Below are 24188 nucleotides of genomic sequence, written 5' to 3'. Positions count from 1 at the left end.
CTTCTGAGTCAGAATGTCTCTGGTAAGAGGTCAGCACCCAATTCCCTCTTCCCTCCTCTCCTGAAAGACAGGTGGCCAACATGGTGACCAGTTGGCCATGGTGGCTCTGGCAGCACTAAAGTTCCCTGTTTCTCTGCTGGAACAGCCCTAATATTCTCCAGTACATGGTCGCCCCAAACCTAGCTCTGTGAAGGATTGGGGAAAGGCAGATGGGGCCGCTCATGTAAGCATGGCCCATCCTCATCATCACCTGGCCTGGGCCCCGGCCTCGCAGGGAGTCGCCCCTGCTGTAAGAGCTCCCTGGGTACGCGTAGCCGTCGGGATGTACACTCGCATTCCTCTTTAAAGCTGCTCTGGGTTGGGCTTGCAGCCTGCCTGCTCCCTTTGTCTTGACACGTGACACAACAGGCTGTGAATCCTTGTCCTTGGCAGGCAGGGCAGGTCAAGACGAGCTGGCGGCACTGGGGAGTGGAGCACAGTTTATACTGGTCCCATGGGGCCCCACAGTATGAACATTCTGGGGAAGAAAGAAAAGCCTTGTTATAAAGACACATGAGCACACACGTGTACACACAACAGATGTGTACACACACACACACACACACGTACGTACATGCACACGCAGACGGAATTCTCCAGTTCCTAAATATAACCCTTAGCTCATCAGCATCTAATGTATCCTTTTGGGTCTGAGGAAGGTTTCTAAATAGTGTAAGTCTCCTGTCTTCTAACAGACAAGGTTCCCCCACTCCCACCTTTTTGCGGGGAGGTTGCTTCTGGGAATTGTCTTCTGATTCCAGCATTCATTGACCCATTTTTCTTTTTCTCATTTAGAAAACAGGTAGTAACGTTTCTCTCTTTCATTCACTAGTCCAAAGCTGGCCAACCACCCTTTGTTGAATGGTCTTTTTCCTTTAGATCATTCCCTTTTGCACTGGAGACAACACGCCTGAATACAGATAATCCCACATTGACATTTGGCTTCTGCAGTCCACACTCCTCTTCCCCAGGCCTGAGGTTCTCCTGCTTTTGCCAGAGGACACTTGGCCACACAACTTCTAAAACTCACATTATCTACTTTCTCGGCCCCTTTTCCCTGCTGACCTCCTATCACCATTGATAACATCATTCTTCAAGTCTCTTTACCTGGCTTATCTAAGCTACCTTTGGGCCCTCTCTCTCCCCTTTCTGCTCCATCTAGCTCCGTAAGAGATCTGAAGTTGCTTCCAATAAGACACAAATATAAGACCATTAAAACGAATAAAAAGATCAAGAAGGAAGGGGAGAGGAAATCAGACTCCCACCTTATTCATTATCTGAGTGTTAATTCAGTCTCAGCCCCTGATCACAGGAGTTCTAGAAAATTCTGACAGCCACTAGGGTTGTCTGCCTGTGATCTTTCCCATTCAAAATGGTGGCATCCAGGGGGAGGATCCATTTTTCTTAAGGATTATTTCCATCCTTCTTTTACTGACTGCCCTCATCTGGTACCATATGTTAGTGTGGACTCCAAACTAGTCACACCACAGGCTCCCTGTAGCCACCCCTGCCTCCTGCCTTGGCCCTAGGCTCAGCTCCCGCCTTGGAATGCCCCACCCACCACTCGAAAGTGCATACCACAAGTGTCCATAGACCGTCTAATTAGGGGTTCTTTTACTCGTGCCATGAATTTACTTGACAATCTAGTGAAGACTATTCTGTCTTAGAAAAATGTTTTTACAATGCATAAAATAAAATACATAGGATCACAAAGGAAACCAATTATATAGAAATACAAAATAACGAAATATTCTTTAAAGTCTGGGATACAGTAAAATACTTATTAACACATTCTATAACAAGATTTAGTGATGGGCCTAATAACTATTTCCATTTTGAAGCAATGATGAACATAAATGCTATTTTGAAATATTCACAGCAGCTGTAATATATGAAAATACTGTGATTTCTAGTGATAACAAAGTCACAGGTACATGTAATACTACTGATTGGCTGCTTACATTCATAATTGAAGGAAGTACTATATTTAGTGAGGGGTTATGAAACTAAAGATAAAATTATTTTCCATTCCAAATCCTGTCTGCTCCACTGCTGCATCTCCAACTCTGTAAGGAAGTGGTGGTACTATGTACTCCTTTTCCCTTGCTTTATTCTTCAAGTAATCAGTACTGGTCTGTCTTCCAGAAGGTTAATACAGAAGGTGTGCCTGATCATGAATGTAGGTTCTGAGTCTGTGCTGACCTACCTGACACTATGTCACTGTTGAAGGATAAGGCATAACGCTCATCAAAAACAAACAACTTCCCTTTGTAAAAACCATCAGGAAACTCCTCCAGGTACTTGTGGATGCCACCCTTGAGCTGGAACACTTCCTTGCACACTCCCTATGTGTGGAAACACAAGAGGAAATTTGAGGAGACTAGCAGAGACCAGTAGGAAGCTCCACAGAGGAGCAGCATGTGGTAGGAATGCTGAAATGGGGCTCCTGGCTCCCGCTGCGGGACAGTGAAGAACTGCTGACCCAGGCGGCAAGGAACCAACTGGCAGATCTTGCCTACTAGGGTGATGGGTGAGGACAGCAGTCAAGGCCTTCACTCTCTAGATCCTGGGAAGCCCAACTATTTTTGCTACTCCCTAAATATAGGAAGACACCTGTTGGGACATGTAATGTTACTGAATTTGCTCTTCTCAGGATCAAGCAAAAGGATTAAGAAAAGGGAGATATCAACTAATCTTTCCCTTTTGTACTTGATGAGTCTCTAAGACTGTTGAGTGCTTTTCACATCTTGAGATTTAAGAACTTCAGATTTTATACTTAGAAACTCTATGCTGGGGAGAATAAATCCCTGGCTGGCTGGGCGTGGGAGAGGGAGTGAAGGTGGGGATTGGAAAGTTCCACACACGCTATGGGTGGGGCCTTCTTCATTTCCATGCCTGCAGTGCCCTAAGGGTGGTGACTCACCTTGGCTTTGAGGTAGGCTGAACCCCGCTCACAACGGATGCCCCCAGTGCAATACATCAGCACCCTCTTCTCTTTGAAAAGTTCTAGATTTTCATCAACATAGCTAGGGAAGTAACTGAATTTCCTGATGTCTGGGGCTAAGCAGCCCTGGAACCGTCCCTACAATATAGGAGCAGCAGAAAGAAAATGATCAGAAAAACATACCTGGTAAGAACAAAGCTTCTTTCTGCGTCAAACACCACTCCCCACCCCTGCCTTGGCAAGGAAGCACTTGCTCCCTGCTGTTTTCATCCCACATGCTAGCCTTTCAAACTTCAAAATCTGGAACTTAGAAACAAGGCTGGTGGGCTGTGGGTCACCCATCCAGAGACCTCAGGGGAACTGGAGAGGCTGCCCAAAGCAAACTTGACAAGATCCTTGACACGTGTCAGGGGTAGGCATATGGGAGCCAGAACGTCCATTATGTGCCAAGATGTCTTTAATCCATATTTTCTTAGACTTTCTCACCAGATTCTGAGTTTGAAGTCTTGGGTTTTCTCTGATGCTGCTAGTAGTGGGAGGAGAGCCACTGACTCAGCCACAGGTGGGCGCACAGCGTCCCCTTCAGAAACATGCTATGCTGTGGGAACTCAGTTCTGGTTCTTACTTACTATTCTGCTTTCATAGAAGTTTCTACAGTCCAGTAGGATAGTATCACTTTCTTCTTGATTTGCCTGAGACAGAAACTTTTCTACTTCTTTATGAAATTCACCTGGGGGTAAATGGATTCCTTAAACCAAACAAAAAAATCAGTTAAAACAAAACAAAAACAAAACCCAGCTACAACTGGCCCAGCCCGATGACTTCCATTTGCTTTGTTTCTCCCCACCTAAACCTTTCCTCTCATAATTACAATTACATCTGAAAATGACACTATCTGATGATCATAATGAAAGAATTTAGTAATTCCATGTATCCTCACTCTCCCTCCTCCTAAGATGAGCACTGTGGAGACCTGGCAGTTTAGAAATAGAGAATTTTGCATCCTCATACTTGGCCTAACCCAATAATAAAAGCCAGACAGAAGGGATATAAACTGCCATGTGGATTTTCCGGTCCATGTTATGGCCAGTGTTCTATTGTCACTGTATATGGAGGAGCCTGGGCATGTATATGCTTGACTACAGGCTTTATAAACTGTTCTATACCAACGTCAAGTTCGAGGCTAAGAACCCTGGCACAGGCAGGTGTGAACATATGGTTATGGAACAAAGTTGGAATAAGTTTTTTAAAAATACAAAAGAGTAAGGAGAATGTGTCTAAGTTTGTGTGCATGAGTAAAAGAGAAAAGGGAGGGAGGGGCTGACAGCAGGAATGAAATATGAGAAAGAAGGCAAGAGAGAGAAAAGGATGAAACGCTAGAAGAAGGAGGAGAGAAAGGAGACGAAGAAGATGAGTAACATACAAGGAGACTAAAAGGAAAGAACCTGTCCGGTGAGGCCCTCTGCCTTCTCTACTCTCTAGGATAGAAATACTCCTGTATCTTTAGGGTCCAGACATCTCAGTAGTTTGTGAGGAACTTCTGGTGAATTTGCTTTTTTTTTTTTTTTGCGGTATGCGGGCCTCTCACTGTTGTGGCCTCTCCCGTTGCGGAGCACAGGCTCCGGATGCGCAGGCTCAGCGGCCATGGCTCACGGGCCTAGCCGCTCCGCGACATGTGGGATCTTCCCAGACCGGGGCACGAACCCATGTCCCCTGCATCGGCAGGCGGACTCTCAACCACTGCGCCACCAGGGAAGCCCAACTTCTGGTGAATTTGGCCACCATACCTCACGTGGCGGGGGGGGGGGTGTGCTCTGGTCCTTGAGTCACCACTCATGATACAGCCTGACAGCTCCGCTCAGGGGTGAATCCCAACAACCCCCTGAAACTGCTGGGTACCCAGATCGGGCTGGAGACCCAGAGCACGGCCAAGGAATCTGGACTCCTACCTGCTTAACCTAGGACTGCAGGGAGAATGTAACAAGGCCAGATTTTATATAAGTTACTGTCACATAATTACACAGTCACCAAAACAGTGGGGTGGAAAGGGAGGTTCAAAACTGTGATGAGAAGCATGGAAATCTGCTAAGACTTCTCCTTACAGGGAGCTGCAGGGAACCCAGCCTGTTCCTGCTGCTGCTATTACTGTGGCTACTCTCCTGGCCCCGTGGAGGCCTGACCAGAGAGTGACTCACATGAAGTGCTTAAAAGAAGTGCCTCCAAACAACTTGGCTCAAATGAAAGCAGCAAAGCACTGCCTGGAGCCCACTCTCCCCTAAGCTCCGGAGCAAGGTCCTGTAGTGCCAGCAAAGAGCTGTTTGTGGCCATCCTGCCTCCTGCCAAGGTAGGGACACTAAGCAGACATGGCCCTTTTTGGCCCTTTTCTCCTCATACATGAGTCTCTTTTCCCGGAAGCTTGTATCTTACTCTCATTTCCCTCTGGTTTAACTCTTAGCCTTCTTTTTAAATATTTACAAGTTAAAAAATGAACATAGAGCCAGCCAGACCTTTCTGTTTCCTGATGAAAGGGGACAATACTACCTATGAAGTAGACTTGGGGGAAAAAAAGGGAAGAAAGGAAAAAGGAAATCAAACCTGAACCTGATCAAGTCTCTAGACATGAGCTATCTAATATGGTAGCCACTAGCCACATGTGGCTAATGGGCACTTGAAATGTGGCTTGAGATGTGCTGTAATAAGGGTGACATAGATGCAGGATTTCAAGGACTTAGTATACAAAAAAAAGAGTAAAATATCTCATTAATAATTTTTTACACTGGATACAAGTTGATATAATATTTTGGCTACATTGCATGAAATAAAGCCTATTATTGAAATTAATTTCACTTGTTTCCTTTTACTTTTTAAAATGTGGCTACTAGAAAATGTAAAATTCCATTGTAGCTCACATTATATTCCTATTAGACAGCACTATTATAAATCTAACTACAGTTTATAGGAAATACAGAGGACAGAGGAACATCCCATGGAGATGCAATCAGCATTATACTGATTGTGGGAAATGCTATAAGCAAAATGATCTAATTCCTTCAAAAAATAAACTGCAGGGGAAAATAAAAGATGGAAGTAAATCTCTAGGTTAAAAGGGACTTTAGGAGACATAGTGATCAATCACAATGAGTGGACCTTACTTGAATCCTTATAGAAACAAACTTAGAAAAGTATGAGATAACTGGGAATTTTAACCACTGGCTGGATATTTGATAACATTAAGAAATTGCTGTTAAAATGTTTTAGATGTGATGATGGTTTTACAATTATTTATTTTTTAAAAAACCTTTATCTTTTAGAGATATCTACTAAAATAGTTACGAATGAAATGACATGACATCAGGATTCTCTTCTAAATGATCCAGGATGGGAGAAGGGGGTGGGGATAGATCAAAGCTGGCCATGAGTTTATAATTGTTGAAGCTGCGGGAGAGGTACACGGGAGTTCACTGTACCGTTTTCTCTATTATTTTTAATGTTTGAAATTTTTCATAGTAAGAAGTAAAACAAAACCAAAAAACCCAGCCAAACAAATGTCTTTCAACCATCTACGGTACCCGTGAGGGAGGGGCACAGAGAACATTCTAGAGCACTTGCAAACAAACTGCTTTGGTGTTGAAAGCCACTTGCTTCCTGTAGCAAAAAGCCTGTGTTTTATTCAGTTGATGAACTATTTACAAGTAATAATTACCCTCTTTCCAAATTGTTATCTTTGGAAAGAAAACAACTTCTTGCCAAACCATCACCAAAAAGAAGAACTAAGCCAAGTCACTTTAAGCAGTGAGTCTCCAATCACCGGAGCACCAAAGAGAAGAACCAGTTTAAGCACTGAATGACCCAAGTGCTAGCCACCCCACAGGTACTCGGAAGAGAGAACTCATCACAACTCTCGCTGATCAGAATGTCTAGCTTTCACATTTGTCTCTATATTAAGATTTGTCCCTATGAAGAAAAGGAAAATGTTTCTTCTTAAAACAAGCATACCAGGCTTCTTATAGGAGATCCTACTGGGACTGATCCCCATGGGCACAATCTCTTCAAACACACCAACACGCAGTTCTGGAAAACAGCAAGCTCCTCCTTTGCTGGTCTAGCCAAGGAGAAACAAAACAGAATACAGTCTTTCTCTCCAATCTCCAGGTATAAGATATTTATTCAGTTAAATTATCTGGAACATTCTACGCTCTAACTCCCTTTTCCCACTGAAACAGTTGTTCCTAATTTGAGGTTTCTTAATACTTCAGCTACCCTATTATTACACAACAGATATAATTCTTATATTTGGCACTTATTTATTGTGTATCTACCACGTGCAAAAATGTCAAATTGAAAAGGTGTTTCTATAGCAATAAGCATTTAACTATAAAACTGAAACACCACTGAGCAATTTCAACATGTCAGATTACATCCCAGCTTTTGTTCAGGAGCTACGACCTTTTCTTATCATCATCACCAGCACTAACACTAGCAAGGTATTCCCCACCACCTCTACCACCCATGATGCTAAAGCATAAAGTCACTCCAAGAAAGCAGCTCTCTTGGGAGAGCAATAGCTTTATTCCCTGTGTGGTGTGAAGTGCTGATCTGATCCCACCAGGTTTACTAAACACGTAGTGATCCTCTGATACAGCCAGGTGGTCTCTCAAATGAACAAACACGGCTAAGTTTGAGAGTTTATAGAATGTATAAGCTGTAATGTCCTTATTCTATAATAAAGGAGACCAAGGCCCATGATCACGTGGCAACGTGGTGGACGAACTGGAATGAGCATGCTCCTCCTCCTGCACTGCCTCAGGACCTAGCAAGAAAAGGGTATTCTGTCCAGCACTGCTTACTTCTCTACAGTGATCCTCTTCATAGCCTGGAGTGGGAAGAGGCACTGAAGCAGAAGCAAATGGCTCTTGATCCATTTTATGTTCAATTTCTCTTACCTTAAAATCGTCCTTACACAGATAATCCTTTAACAGTGGGCAGGAAAGCATGACTTCTACATAGAGTCTGGTGGCCAATTTGCTTCCACCCACTGTCCCATTGATTCCTTCTGTAGCAATTCGAACCTGAGACACAAGACAGTGAGAGAAAGGGAATGCAGGCTGTTCTTAGCTCGGTTCAAATCTCTGCAGGGCAGAACAGGTTCATGTGTGTCAATGAGTTTAACAGGAAAAGCGGAAACATTGCTGTGGACACAAAAGTGTTACCACACACAGGATGCTTGTAGTTTTCTAAAATGGCACACTGCCCATAGTTCAGACGAGGTACTCGGTTAACGTGTGCCCAACAAGAGAATGAAATGGATAGAACAACTGGAAAGTCCCATTTGCTATGGAGCTCCAGCTGTCCAATGGCCAAAACTTAATTCAGGTCAATAGATGTAGGATCAGGATTCAGCTTTGCCACTTACTTGCTAAGTGACCCTGAGAAAATTAATTCTCTTCTCTGAACCTCAATTTCTTCATCTTGATAAAACATGAAAAAGAATCAACAATGAAAAAACTGCTGTCCTCAAGTCCTAAAGCACAGAACACATCTGAGGGCCGGGAATGCACGTGAGCACATCTCTGCACAGTGTTGGAGGTAAAGCCCACCACTGCAAACCCACGCGTCGGAATACAAATTCCACAAGGAGGAGCTTGTGTCTCTTTTGTTCTTTGTTGCATAATCGGTGCCTAGAGTAGTACTTGCCACACAGGAGGCATTTAATATGTATTTGCTGAGCAAATGAATGTGTATCCAAATCTGAGGCTTTTTGGCTTCTCAAACCCTCTGTTCTCTTTGAAATGCTTCACTGGTTAGGGGACATTAAAGCCTGGGTTAAGGCCCCTGCCTTAAGAGGCAATCCTCTGGGGGCCCTGCAAAGTTACTTGTTATGGTACCACAAAATCCTCTGGATAATTTTAAAGATGGATCATCTCTAGACAGAGCTAGCTTTCTAGGGAAAAGTAAGTTAGTGCAACACTGTATATCATGGTATTCTCTGGAAAGAGATGTAATTTAAGTCAAGGTCTTATATTGTTACCACTTCGTTATATATTGTTATTTATATAGCAATGATACCTACCAATGCATTAGAATTTGAAAAATGTTAAAAGCTCCCCTTTTATTAGGGCCTAGAGAAGATACTTCATTTGTTGCCTCACTTGATTCAATTCTTTATGGCATGGATATAAATGGGATTCATTTCACAAGCCAGGGCCAACTCACTAGTAGTGGCTCTCCAGAGTTCCATGATGAGCATTCTGAGTCACATCCAGGCTCCTTGAGAAAGAGGAGTGCAGTCTACTGAAGCCTGTTCTGGGCTTGGAGAGGAAAGTAGGAAGCATATGCCATCTCTGCTGTATGGACTACTGCACCTATTACCGACTCGTATTTTTTTAAGGGACAACATAGAAAAATACAGCTGAACCAGCGTAAGGTTCAGGAAATCTACCCTAAAACTGTCTCTGATGGGGGCAAATATGATGAAGAGGTACATACGTCTGTGTACCTGTCTTCTAAGTAGGTCAGAAGACCCTTTCCTATGCTATTTTACTCTCAGAACCCAAATAAAAGACAAGCACAGGCACTCCCTAAATAGCTGAGGCAGAGCAACCTCTAAACTCAGGCACTAGACTTTCAACTTCTGTTGAAGGATTCTTCAACTGAAACCTTCAAAGTAGCTGCTAGGTGAGGAAGGCCTTATACCTCAGGGATGAAGAGCAATAGTTAGCATTTATTGAGTACCTAGTATGAGACAGGAACTTTATAATCCTGGAAAGTAGATATCAAAATTCCCATTTGACAGAAAAGGAAACAGAAGCTTAAAGAAATCAAGTAACTTGCCCAAGGGCACAGAGTTGGTAGGTGGTAGATCTGGGATTCAAAACCATATCTTATTGGGTCCAAATATTGCAATTTTTCCTTTCTAAAGCCTCTAATGCATCCCCTCAAATTTCTTGAGGCAGTAAGAAATGTATAGCAAAGGGATCAGAAGCTTCTTTCCATAATTCTAGAATTTTCAAGTTCTCCTCTTTCCCTACAAATGCCAACATTCTGCCAAATCTCCTACCAACACAAAACTTGAAAACTTGGCTGAAGCCTTAAAATTTAGAACTAAGATCCAGGCAAGTGCTGCCACCTTGTGGGTAGAGACCCTCACTGCTAGGTCACCTTGGGCTGGGCCAAGAATAAAAATCGGCCCCAAACCAAGGAAACAGATTGATTTCCTATTTTGTAGGCTCAGGTTTACTGTGAGAGAATATCCATCTTTCAAGGTGTTGTCTAAATAGAGATGGTGATAAACGTATGTACGCCACAAATGTTTACTGAATATTTTTTTTTACAATGAGCCAGCAATTGTGCTAGGAATTGGGTCATAGTGGTTAAAAAATAAATTTTTGCCCTTTGGGAGCTTACAGACTTAAGGAAGGTCACAGATATTCAGACAAAAGTCACAGACTGACAAGTGCTATGAAAAATCACTGCAAGAGGCAATGAAAAAGTGTATTTGGAAAACTGAATTTAGATTAAAGGTCAGGAAGGATGTCTTTGAGGAAGTGTCATTAAAATTGAGAACTGAAGATTGATTAAAAATTATGATAGGAGAACCCGAGTGGGTGTGGGAGAGTTCCTTGAAGAGAATTTTCTTATAAAAAGGCCCAAAGGCACCAAAAAAACTTTGTGGGCTCCAAGAAACTAAAAGGCTATTTTGCTGGAGTGTAATAAGTAAAGAATGGTATCAGATTAAGTGGAAAAGGCGGAAGGGGCCAAATAATCCAGGAAACTAAGGGCACGTTAAGGATTTGGGTTTTACTCTAAATGCACTGGATAGCTACTGAAAGATTGTGAGGAGGGAGGGAGGGAGATGATTTCATTTACCTTTTAAGATCATTCTGGCTGCTGTGTGGAAAATGATTAAGTGCGGGCAAGGATGGAAGAATGGAGAGTAGTCTGGAAGCTGCTGAAATGAACTAAGTAAAAGAGGGTTGGGCTTGGTTTAAGGTGGTGGAAGCAGAAGACAGAGTGAACGGAATCAAAAGATATTTTAGAGGCAGAAACGGCAGGACTTGGTGATGAACTGAATGAGGTAAAAGAAGCTTTCAGTCACTATCTATAAAACAACATGGGTTTGAAAAATATCACTGACTGATCAAATAATTGCCTTAGGGAATTAAAACCTAGGACATGTGTGGGAAACATTAGGCCTAAGACAGTACAGTGTCATAACCTGTACTGTGATCTCAGTAGAGGTGAGGTGATCTCAGAGAGAATCTAGTTCATCTCCTTTTGATTTAAAATTTTAAAATACATATATACACATATGTGTGTGTGTGTGTGTGTGTATGTGTGTGTGTGTGTATATATATATATATATATATATATATATGTAATCATCGAGGATTTGAAAAAAAATCCATAGTCCTGTCACGTAGAGATAATCACAACTAACATTTTGATATTTACCACTCTCCATCTTTTTACACACACACTTGTGGTTTTGTTACAAATATACATTCATCCTTTTACTCAACATTCTCCAAATATTTACACTCTGCTATGTGCTGAGCCCTGTTCTAGCACTGACAATATATCAATTGATTAACAAAGTTATGTACTCATGAAGCTTATATTCTACAAGGGAGACAGATTATAACAAATTAAACAAAGATTACACTCTCCAATATTAGTAAACTTTTTGAAATTCTTTCAGCAGAAGGGAATAGAAAAGTTTGGAGAAAGACAGATTAGAATTCTCAGGAGACAACATTTGAGGGGAGATCTGAAGTGAGGAACAAGCCATGTGAAGATCTGGGGGAAAAAACATTCAAGAGGGAAAGGAAACAGCAAATGTCAAAACCACAAAATGGCAAAAGACTGATATGTTCTAAGAAAATTAGGAAGCAACTTGATATCACACCTATATGTACAGTTCTATAAAATGTTTTTCCAGTTAATATATCAAGAACATTTCCCCATGCAAGGGGTCAGCAAATTATGCCTGCTTTTACATAGGTTTTACTGGAATATGGCCATATCTGTTCTTTTACATATTGTCTATGGTTGTTTTCATATTACGACACCAAGTTTGAGCAGCTTTTGTGCAAAGCCTAAAATATTTACCATATGGCTCTTTAAGAAAAAGTTTGCTGATCCCTGGTCTGTGCCTTTATGTAGTCTTATAAAACACCATTTTTTAAAAAATTGAAGTATAGTTGATTTACAATGTTGTGTTAATTTCTGCTGTGCAGCAAAGTGATTTAGTTATACATATATACACATTCATTTTTTAAATAGTTTTTTCCATTATGGTTTATCATAGGATACTGATTATAGTTCTCTGTGTTATACAGAACGTTGTTTATCCATTCCATATATAATAGCTTACATCTGCTAACCCCAAACTCCCACTCCATGCCTCCCCCAATCCCCTCCCCGTTGGCAACCACGTCTGTTCTCTATGTCTGTGAGTCTGTTTCTGTTTTGTAGATAGGTTCAGCTGTGTCATATTTAGATTCCACCTATAAATGAAATACGGTATTTGTCTGACTTACTTCACTTAGTATGATAATCTCTAGTTGCATCCACATTGCTGCAAGTGGCATTATTTCGTTCTTTTTTATGACTGAGTAGTATTCCTTTGTATATATGTACCACATTTTCTTTATCCATTCATCTGTTGACGGACATTTAGGTTGTTTCCATGTCTTGGCTATTGTGAACAGTGCTGCTATGAACATCGGGGTGTATGTATCTTTTTGGATTAGAGTTTTGTCTGGATATATGCCCAGGAGTAGGACTGCAGGATCCTATGGTAGCTCTATTTTTAATTTTCTGAGGAACCTCCATACTGTTTTCCATAGTGGCTGTACCAACTTACATTCCCACCAACAGAAAACATCATGTTAATAGCTATTTAGTATTCCACTTAAATGCCTAGCAGGAATTTGCTAATTTCTAGGAACCCAACTGGTGAGGCCTTCAAGCACAGCCTCTGAAAACTAAGTTGGAGGCAAGATGAGTCCAGTGAAGGATAGGGTGTGGGAGAAGGTGTTACCTTGCCAGTGAGGTGCAGGTGCTGACACAGAGCTGTCTGCCAGGCACAGATCCAATCAGGATCCTCCAGGTCACAGTAGCAGTAATAAAGTAGCACCTCCCCTTCACCATTGCTGTGGCCACTATAAAAAGAAAACCACAGGGGAAAAAGCATTTGAGTCTGGCATAAGGAAGACACAATTCATAAGTATACCCAGGCAGACTCAGAAGAAAGGCCTAACTCATGCCTGCCTTTGCTCCTAACTATCATTCTCCCCCTGAAATGAGAAGCAACTCCTGTCTGTATTTGCTCTAAAGAAGACAATACCTGCACTGAACTCCTTCCTTTATAAACAAGTGAGCTTACTTTGATTTCCTTGTTTAATCATCCTATCCATGAGATAGGTATTAATAACCCCTTTTCATAAGACAGCTGGAAATTTTAATCCATTCTGGCTTATACTCTAACACAAGGCAGTATCTGTTTTGAATCTCTCTCTGTACAAAAAGGTTTCACTTCCATTTTTTCATGTAATCCTGTTACCCATGAGACAGGTTATTATCATCCCCATTTTATAGCTGAATAAACTGAGCCCAATTCATCCCAGGTGAGACAGCTACAAAGTGACAGTCAAGACTGGAACACCAGTCTTCTGACACTAGAACCCATACTCTTTCTACTGCACTGTGCTGACTTAAACTAGTTATGGGACCTGGGCAGGTGTCTTATCATCCCTGAGCCTTGATTTCCTCATCTGTAAAACTGGAGGACTGAAATAAACTGCATTTCTCAAAGTGTGCTCTGAAGCTGTTCTACGAAATCACATGTCTGAGAAATCCTGCAGATAATATCTCCCCTTTGAGAGTCACAGTGAAAGCCCCTCATCTATTGAAGGCTCTGGGCAGTCCTGCAAAAAAGAACATTTTAACCTAATGCTTCCCAAACTTAATTGTCTTTAACATCTCTTTTCAACACCTGATAGCATCCTCCAGAGCTAGTGTTGTACAGACATATTTTAGAGAATGATATAACAGATGATAATTAAGGTCCCATCCAGCTCTGGAATCTGTGACTGTCTCATCAGTGCCCTCTTCATATTTCAGGGCCTAGTCTCCGAAACCTGCTTATCTATTTCAGAGCCTATCTATTTCCCGTTCTCTAAATTCCTGTAATGAATTACTGTCTGAGCCATACAATTGTAAGTGATAATTATATAGCCTGTCTCGTACCATCTGCTAAATGTTTCATGTATCCTTTTCTTTGTCTTTCTAACTAAAAAGCAGGGCCATACAGAAATGAAGAGACCACATTTGTATAGCACTTTATAGTTCACAAGTGCTCTTACCATCATCATTTTATACAATTCATATAGCAATTCTGTGAGGTAGGCAGAGCAGGCATTATTATTCCAGTTTAGAGGCGAGAACATAAAGGTACAAAGAATTTTAGTGACTAGCTCAAGTCTGACTCCAAGTTCAATTCTCTTTCTAACTTTCTCTTCCTCTTTCTGATAAACAAAGGGAACTGGCATAACACGGGTGACAAAAATGTATCAAATTTGGGCATTTTCTATTCACCAAATAGTTTAGGAATTGCTTAAAATCAGAAACCTGTCCTCTAGAATTATGTAATATTATGATTTGGTGAGGTTTTCAAAGGCGGATTTAAACTTCTAATCCTATGCCTCAGTTCTAAAACTTAACATAGGGACTTCCCTGGTGGCACAGTGGTTAAGAATCCACCTGCCAATGCAGGGGACACGGGCTCAAGCCCTGGTCCGGGAAGATCCCACATGCCGCGGAGCAACTAATCCCATGCGCCACAACTACTGGGCCTGTGCCCTAGAGCCTGCGCACCGCAACTACTGAGCCCGCATGCTGCAACTACTGAAGCCCATATACCTAGAGCCCATGCTCCGCAACAAGAGAAGCCCGTGCACCGCAACGAAGAGTAGCCCCCGCTCGCCGCAACTAGAGAGAAAGCCCGTGCGCAGCAACAAAGACCCAACACAGCCAAAGATAAATTTTAAAAAAATAATAATAAAATAAAATAAAACTTAACATACTTTATAAAACATATTCAGCTCAGAAAACCACATTTGGCAACCAAAACCCCTTTTTAAGTTCTGACATTATTCAGGGTACAGGAATCATTAACATTTCTGGGCCTTCTGATTTCTCTTTGAAAAAAATACAATTTTCTGTTCTTTACTCTCTGCCTAGAGAAGATAAGATGTAGGATGGCTTCCGAGAAACCCGGAGAACACTGTAAGCTGTGCGGGTATATGCTACTGCATAGGCTATGGTCTTCTATTATACATAGATCATGTTTATCGGCCTAGTTTAGGCGGTAGAGAAATTCTGTGCCTTAAGGATTTGCCATTTTAGTGGATGGGTGGTATCTCACTGTGACTGGAAAAACATTTTTTAAATTAAATGAAAGGTATAAAATGAAATTCTTACCTTAACAGCTCATCAGGGCTAAAGCAGCTTATATCAGGGAGCCAAGCAGACAGTTCATGGTTATGGGTAAGGTCTTCTTTGAAAGGGTTTCTTTTGTCTGCAGACTTAAGAGTCTTTGAGGTGCTCGATGTCACAGTCAGCTGCTTTAAAACAGAAGCAGTTTCATGGCAAATCTCATCAGCATGTTGTGTTGCCACATGTCTGTGGATGCTGGTCTGGTCTGTGAATAGTTGCTGACAGCATTTCCACCATTTTCCTTTATACTCAGAAGGAGGTGCTGGAAGTTCTTTAGTTTTGACAAAAAGGGCAAATGCCTACAATTAAATTTCAAATATGTCACTGTTAAATAACCTTAGGTTTCAGGCTAGAATGAAAGTCTCAGTGAAACCCCTTATCTTTCCACAGGGATTTCTAGTTTTACGTCCTACTGTTCTATAGAACTTCCTGAGAGACTGAACTTCCTCCAGAAAGGAAATGGTCAAGGAAATTATGGAGTATACTTACTATGGAATATTAAGCAGCCAGTTTTAAATTACATGGGAAAATATAATATTAAATGAAAAAAACTGGATAAAATTCGCTTATACAATGTAATCTCAACTACATTAAAAAGTACATTGAAAAAGACTGGAAAGACTACCAAAATGTTTTGATTTGTATAAAGAGGATTTAGGCTAATTGTTAAAAAAAATTTAAACAGAAGAGAAAATTATGGATGCACCGTAACTCTTTTAACCAATTCTAAATGAGCGAGCTTTTTTTGTTTCCAATATTTGCAGTTATAAGCAATGGTGAACGAACATGCCATGCACATATCTTTCTATACGTCTTTAACCATCTACTTAGAATAACTATGTAGAAGAAAGTTTTGGAGGTGAAGCAGCATAAAATTTTAAACTGTGAGAAATAGTGACTACCTGGAAAATCATACCAATTTATACACTCACCAGCAATGCATGAGGGTTCCATTTTATCCACAGCATTTTTATCAGTATTTAATTTTTATCAGTATTTTTAATACTGACCCAAATAAAAGGCAAAATAAATATCCTGTTTTTATTTGTGTATCTTTGATTTAAGGTTGAATATTTTTTCATATTGATTTGATGTTCTTTTCTAGCTTAGCTGTTAATACCTGTTGCCTGTTTTTCTACTGTGGCATTTATCTTATCTTCTTACTGATTTGTAAGTGGTTTTAGTGACCTTTTGTTGATCATAGTTATCCAAATTTGTTTCCCAGCTTGTCATTCATTTTCAACTTTGTTTATGGTGTTTTTTGATGTATAAATGGAAGTTAAATGGTATCTATGATTATCAGCCTTTTTTCAAGGCTGAAAAAAATGGAAAGAAAGGTATTTTTACATATATATATGTATCTATATATATTTTAAACAATTTTCTTAATGCATCTGAAGACTATAGTACAGCACCCAAAATTGGGCACTCTGAAGAATAACAATTATAAATATGGAGCATCACTTTTGGACCTTCCTCAGTCTGTACACAACCTTATCTGGACTGTCCCAGACTGAATCGGGTTGGGGTCGTCTGAAATTACACTGGAGGGCATTTTTTAGCCTCTCCTGCAGTTAATCCTTCTGTATAGGCAAAAAAGAGAGAGAGAGAGAGAGATGGTGTGTATGTCAACTTAAGTGTTTCTTTGTATTATACTTAGAACTAAGGTGTATGCATCCAAGGCCTCATTATCATCGAGGCCTCAAAAAGTCATGGTCCTTAAAGAAATACTATATAAAATCTGAATTTTTTCCTTCTTTCCTCCTTCGTCAAAAAGCCATCAGGCAGGCCTGAGCAAGATGGGAGGCCCAGTGTAAATGTGGCCTGCTGCTGGTCTTTTAGGGCCTTGGGAACAAAGCATTGAGGATCCAGCAGCAGCTAGGGCCCATGTGGGGTCTGTTCAAGAGAGATGCAGGCCAGGGATTCCCTGGTGGTGCAGCAGTTAGGAACCCACCTGCCAATGCAGGGGACACGGGTTCAAGCCCCGGTCCGGGAAGACCCCACATGCCACAGAGCAACTAAGCCCGTGTGCCACGAATACTGATCCTGCGCTCTAGAGCCCACAAGCCACAACTACTGAAGCCCACGTGCCTAGAGCCCGTCCTCCGCAACAAGAGAAGCCGCCGCAATGAGAAGCCCCTGCACCGCAATGAAGAGTAGCCCTTGCTTGCTGAAACTAGAGAAAGCGCGTGCACGGCAGCGAAGACCCAACGCAGCCAAAAATAAAATAAATAAATTTTCTAAAAAAGAGAGACACAAATTACTTCTCTAAGAAAAAAAGAAAGAGAGAGAGATGCAGGCCAGAGCTAGGAAGGCAGCTCAGAGGTGGGTGAGGCCTGTGTGGGGAAGGCAGGCCCTGGTGGAGGAGGCAGCTTGGCAGAGTGCAGAGCTTATTCCCTGCATACAGGGAATAAGCAAGTAAGTCAATATATTGGGACTAAATGGAGCTAGGTTCTCCACCAATATGAAAAGAAGAGAGAGGGAGTTCCCTGGCGGTCCAGTGGTTAGGACTCCACGCTTTCACTGCCGAGGGCATGGGTTCAGTTCCTGGTTAGGGAACTAAGATCCCGCAAGCTGCACAGCACAGCCAAAAAAAGAAACTGGAGAGAGAATAAACCTTGTGATGTTGGAACGGAACTGAAAGTAATGGTATGAACTCATTTGCTTTACACTGATATAAAAGTAAATATAAAAGTATGTGTATGATACATATGGATGTATGTGTATTCATCTCTATACATTCCTAGCTCTGTCCACCAGAGGTCCTGGGAGAAGCAACACCTTAGAAGCAATGCGCTCACCTAGCCCCCAGGTTTTGGTTTTTGACAGTTCTCCACTAGAAAGAACCAGGGCTCCTTGAAGAAATGTCTGACTCCAGGGATGAGACAGGAAAAATACAAGATGACCCTGAAACATCTTGTTGAATTAGAAAGTAAGGAAATGCTCAAAGAGTGATGAGGGCAAGTCAAAAAGACATAGATACTAGCTTGAAGGGGCTCCCAGCCAAATCTGAGATAATCTGAGCATCAAAATAAATATAGTAATGGATTATAGCCCACTGAATAAAATAGAATTCTTGAATACACACTGATACAAATAAATTGGGAGGAAAGAAAGCTCTTCCTTACAGAAGAATGCCAAGTAAGAAATCTAGAAGGAATGAAGCAATTAGAAAATCACCATTTAGAAACCATCACAGTAATAATTCAGCAAAGAAACATCAATGGATCTAAAACTAGTAGATGAAAGTTGGTTGAGGAACAGGCTATTTACATAGTCTCAAAGTATTTCCCCCCCAAATACTGAATAATTAAAAGGGAAAAAATAATTTTATAGCAAAGAAATCTGACAGGCACTTCCTTAATCAAGTACCCAAAATTAACATTGCCAGTAATGGGACAAATTGGCACTGTGACTGCATGACAGAACGCAGCCAGATGAACACAGCATCTCTTGCGGGGCAGTCTTATTAACAAAGCCATAACTTGAATCTAATCACAAGGAAACATGAGTGATAATCATGAGACGTTCTACACCATAACTCATCTGTAATCTTCAAAAATGTCACAGTCATCACCGGAGCCTACAGACTCCTTGGTGGGTCTAATGGCAGACTCCTGGAGGGCTCATGCCAAGAAGTACTTCCCAGCACTTCTGCCGCCAGTGTCCTTGTCCCCGTGGTGAGCCACAGCCACCCCCCACCTCTGCAGGAGACCCTCCAACACTAGCAGGCACACTGTTGAGGCTGCTCTTCTTCCTTGGCTACTGCTTCCAGAGGACACTGACCCCTCAAAGGTGAAGAAAAAGAGACATACGCTTCCATCCTCATACTCCTTCCCCCAGCTAAGTTTTTCTACCCTGTGCCACCAAACAAACAAACAAACAAAAAATGTCACAGTCATGATTTTAGGGAAAAAAATGAGAAAGTGGTCCAGATTGAACACTTATGAGACATAACAACTAAAGGTAACATGTGACCTTAGAGTGGATCCGTAAAAGACATTTGAGGCAACTGATGAAACATGAATGGAGCTGCTGGGCAGAGGGGAGATGGGGGTCCTCTGTACAATTCTGGCAACCTTTCTATATGTTTGAAATTATTGCAAAGTAACTTAAAAAAAAAACACCTTTCTGTACCCTTTGGGTTTCATTTTCAAGGAAATCTGTGTGAGATGAGGGTAGAAGGGTGGTAGATAAGAAGTTATAAGCAGAGACATCTATTCTTCATTGACATGGAGCCAATATAAGATGATTTTGCAAAAGAGGGACAACAGGTTGGAGGTAAGAAAACTAAGTCTCAATTGCACTTCCTCAACCAAGTCATTTTCCTTTGAGCTTCAGCAGGTTTAGTCAATGATCCCTAAAAATAGAATAAATGGCATAGAAGAATAGCATCCATACCACCCCTGTAACCCAATCCTCAGTAAGCCTGCAGCATTCTGGGCTGCTCTGTTCCTTCTCCCAACCAATGGAGCCCTGCCAGCTGGACTGGATCAGGAGTCTTAGATAGCAGTTGCCCTAATGCCTGTCTGTTCTCCTTATGACTAGATTTCCTGGGTTCCTGGAATTCTTCCCATATCCCTAGGTGGGAAAAGGAATCCAGCCCATCTGTCTAGGATCTGTCCTCAAGTACTCCACCATAACTAAGTGTTTCAGAGCCACACCTTGCCTATGATTCTCCTTTGCTTGACACTGAACTAAGATTACTGGCTAATGGCTCCGACTAGACCTTACCTTGAACATGGCATCAGTCTAGTATCTCACTAGCCCTCCACTCCCTGGAGGAAAACCTTGATGAGCTACTTCTAGGTATATCTACATTAACTATACCTACATGATCCTGAAACATCAACAGCAATTTTACCTTTTTCTTTGCAAATGAGTATTTCTTCTTTGTACTGACATCTAACTCTGCTTTGATACTGCTACTGGGATTGATAAGACTTGTGTCTTTCAAATCCAGGTCTGAAAACCTTAAAACACAGGCCTCCAGGTCATCTCCTTGGTCTGGTGAAGTGGAAGAAGGCATCTGGTTTGGTTCCAGCAGTGAGGCAGACTCCTTTCAGTTAACTATCTCCTAGGAAGTAAGCAAGGGAAAAACAACAACGTCCAAGTCTTTGATTACTACTTGAAGTAAACTTGAAGCTAATCAATCATGCAAATGAGCATGGGTCCAAGTAGCTCAAGCTATCCATCCATTCATTTACTCGTTCATCCAAGAAATATTTATTTAGCACCAATTCTATGCCCAGCACTGTTCGAGGCCCTGGAGATACAGCAGTGAATGAAGGAGAAAAAGTCTCTGCCTTCTTAGACCTCACTTTCCAGTGGGGAGAGAGAGATGGTAAACAAATGAATAAATTGCTTTAAAAAAATAGTCAGATGGTAAAAAGGGCTATGATGACAACTAAGCAAAGTAAGGAGACAGAGTCACCAAGGGGTTCTTTAAAACTCAGAGGGTAGGTAAAGTCTTTCTGGGGCCGTAGCATTTCAGCAGAAACCTGAATTAGAGGGCAAGCCATGCAAACATTTAGGGAAAAAGATACCAAAAAAGCACCAGGTGCAACCAAAGTCAACCAAGCTTCCTGTTAGTACCTTCAATTATAAATGTTTTGTTTTTTTTGGCCCCTAATTTTTGAGCTGGGCAAATTCCCTTACTTAGAAGAAATAACTACCAAAAGAGCCTCATTTTAATGAGCCAGAAGAAATACACAAACTGCTACTGTGGCCAAATCTTGTCAAAATGGACACAGTACAACCAACATGCTGTTTTTTTGGTAAAGCAAATGTTACAAGTGACAAATGTGAAGAACATGAAAGACTGGGGAAACCACGGGCTTCGGACTGTGGTGCAGCTGGGTGCGAGTGTGTGAACCTGGGCAGGATATTTAACTTTTCTGAGTTCTAATTCCCAAATGTGTAAAATGGAGATGACAGTATCTACCTTGCAGGACTATAGTGAGGACTGGAAAGGACTTTGTAGCCTTTGACACATATATAGTTCCCCTACCACTCTAGGCTCATCTAAGACAACACTCTCCCTCATGTATCCTATTCTGGCCATGCTGGACTTCGCCTAGTTCTGCAAACGAGCCCTGCTCTCTCTTGCCTCAGGGTCTCCACACATGCCTTTCACACCACCCCAAAATGACCTCCCCTCACTCTAAACCCTCTTTCAGTTCTCACTTTAACTTATTTATATATTCTTAATTATTATTTGTGGGGACTTTGCTATGTGCCTGACAGATAAAATAGTGATGCAGATGCAGGTCTTAATGAAACTGTTAAGGTCCTTGTTAACTTGGAGCTTATGTTATAGTAAGAGAAGAGACACTATGTAAACAAAAAAACATGAAAATATCAGTGATAAGAGCTACTGCTTCTCAGTTTTCTTTGTTGCGGATCCTCCTTATCATCCCAACCTCTAAATGTTCAATCACTCTATCTACACTCACCTTTGAGGTGATCTTCATCTAGTCCCAGGGACTTATAAAACTATATTCAGAATAATTGGGCAAGGGGAGATAATATAGGTAAAAGTAGATGGGACATTAGCTGGTAATTGCTGAAGCTGGTTGATAAAGTCCATGGGGGTTCATTATATAAATTCCTCTACTTCTGTAAATGTTTGAAGCTTCCATGAAAAAATTAAAAATGGAAACAATCGTAAAGGAAATTTTATGTTTAGAACACTATACGCTAGATGACTCCAAATTTATATCTCCAGGCCAGGCCTCTCCCCTGAACTCCAAATTCATATAACCAATGTCTACTGGATGGCTTCAGCTGGAAGGCTAGGAGGCTGTTCAAATGCAACTGTTAAAACCAAACTCTTAACTTGCTCTTCCTCAGTCTTCCTTACCTCAGTAAACAATTCCATTCTTCTTGTTACTCAGACAATAAAACTTTGGGATTCTCATCTCCTTACTCTTTCAGACTATTGAAAAGCCTATCAATTCTGCTTTTGAAATACAATGACATCAGACCACACTGCACCACCTTCACTACCAACCTCATTCAAGCCATCATTTCTTGACTGAATTACTGCAGTTGCCTAACTGCCCTGCTCCTGTAGAAGCTACAGCGGTAACTATTAAAAAATAAGATCGCCCTCCAAAGGCTTCTAAATGTACTAAGATAAAAGTCCAAAGTCCTTACAAAGCCCCTTCCACCACCTCCCTAATATTATCTTCTCCCACTTTTGCTCACTACCTCTGATTGCACTGTTTGCTGGTTCCTGAATGGGTCATCAGCACTGAGAAAGCAGGGGTTTTCCTTTGTTCACCTCTGCATCCTCAGCATCTAGAACACTGCCTGGCACTCAGTAAATATAACATATTTGTCAAATTAAATAAAGAGTGATTGGGTGGCCAGGGAAGCCTTCACCAAGGGCCTGATGTTTGAGCTGAGACCGAAATGACAAGGAGCCATCCATGCAGACTTAGGAGCAGAGATATTAAGACAAAGGAAATAATGAGTATAAATTCCTCAAGTGGGAAAGAGCTTGACTTACTGGAGGTACAGAGAGAAAGTCAGAGGGGTTGGAATACAGTGATGAGAGAGTAGAACCCTGTAGGAGAGGTTATGGAGGTTTTTTTGCCACGGAAAGCTGTAAACAAAGGAATAACGTGATCTGCTTCTGGATCAGTTCGGAAAGTAGAGTCGGCAGGGTCTACCGATAGATTGTTCCGTAGGAACAATCCTACCTACATTTTTGGATTAAGCAATAGAATGGATGGTGCCATTTACTGAAATGGGTAAGACGGAAGGAGGAATAAGGCCAGGAGAGTGAGACATAAGTTCCTTTTCAGACGTGTGAAATTTCAGATGGCCATGGACAAGGCAGTTGGATAAGCAGCTGTGGTGCTCATCAGAGATGTCAGGGCGGGAGATATTCACATACACATATGGAGGTATCCAATAACTACTGAAAATATTACTAAAGCAATCACCCGTTCCTTCCTAAACAACTCGGAGGCGCGAGAGGTCAGATGACGGCGAGAGGGTAGCCCCAGAGTTGCAAGCTCACACTAGGGAGGGTCTTTCTGTCCCCGGGGCGGCTAGAGCGGCGCTGCCTCCCACCCGGGCCCCACCCCAAGCGCCAGGCCTGGCCCAATCTCTCCGCCCAGCTTTCCCAAGCCGGCAAAGGCCCGGAAGTGGGAGAAGGATGAGCACGTACCCGCCTGTCCTGATCCTTTCTTAAATCTTTCTTCACGGAAATGTCTCCGCCTAGCAACTGTCACCGCTCACTGCCCTCGCACCTCCAGCCCCAGCCTGTGTTTAAGTAGGAAGGAACGCCGGGGACCTCACCTAACTCCGGAAGTCTAGGCCGTTAGCGAAAGGGCCGCCGGGAAAACCTCCGCGAGGCCCGAAGTGGAGGCGGGGACTAGAGCGTCCTTCCTAGACCATTGGCCGCCTGGCGTGGCTCGCGGCCGACGGGCTCGGGCTGGCTGAAAAGGCGGTGCTCTCCGCGTGACCCCGGAAGGACTTCGAGGGAAGGCGGGCGAAGGAAGCAGCCGAGAGGCGGAGGTAGCCCGAGAAGGCGGTTGCGTGCGGACCAGGCGCCCGCGGCCTGGTGACTAGCAGACACCGGCCCTCCCGGATCCAAACCCGCAGAGCCACCAAGCCACCTCTCCCTCTTGTGCTTCCGGGAGCCGTCGCGAGCGAGTGCGCCTCACCACTGTCCTCGAGCCGGCTGGCTGCCCGA

At 42.3% G+C, this 24188-nt stretch overlaps 1 protein-coding gene across 1 annotated transcript; it reads right to left on the bottom strand.

The window, feature by feature from the left end:
• Positions 1–179: 179 nt before the first annotated feature.
• Positions 180–23717, bottom strand: TSTD2 (thiosulfate sulfurtransferase like domain containing 2). The gene is made up of 10 exons (XM_007456382.1): positions 23661–23717; positions 20346–20558; positions 15467–15780; positions 13026–13146; positions 7927–8052; positions 6980–7085; positions 3613–3731; positions 2963–3121; positions 2246–2384; positions 180–517 (listed from the first exon to the last, which is right to left on the bottom strand). The coding sequence occupies exons 2-10, from the start codon at positions 20508–20510 to the stop codon at positions 180–182; spliced, it is 1587 nt and encodes a 528-aa protein (XP_007456444.1). The 5' UTR covers positions 20511–20558; positions 23661–23717.
• Between the last annotated feature and the right edge of the window lie 471 nt (positions 23718–24188).

This window comes from Lipotes vexillifer, unplaced genomic scaffold (assembly GCF_000442215.2).
Source record: "Lipotes vexillifer unplaced genomic scaffold, Lipotes_vexillifer_v1.1 scaffold630, whole genome shotgun sequence".
Taxonomy (NCBI): domain Eukaryota; kingdom Metazoa; phylum Chordata; class Mammalia; order Artiodactyla; family Lipotidae; genus Lipotes; species Lipotes vexillifer.
The sequence above is the reverse complement of the archived record's forward strand: the minus strand, read 5'-3'. Positions and strand labels throughout refer to the sequence as shown.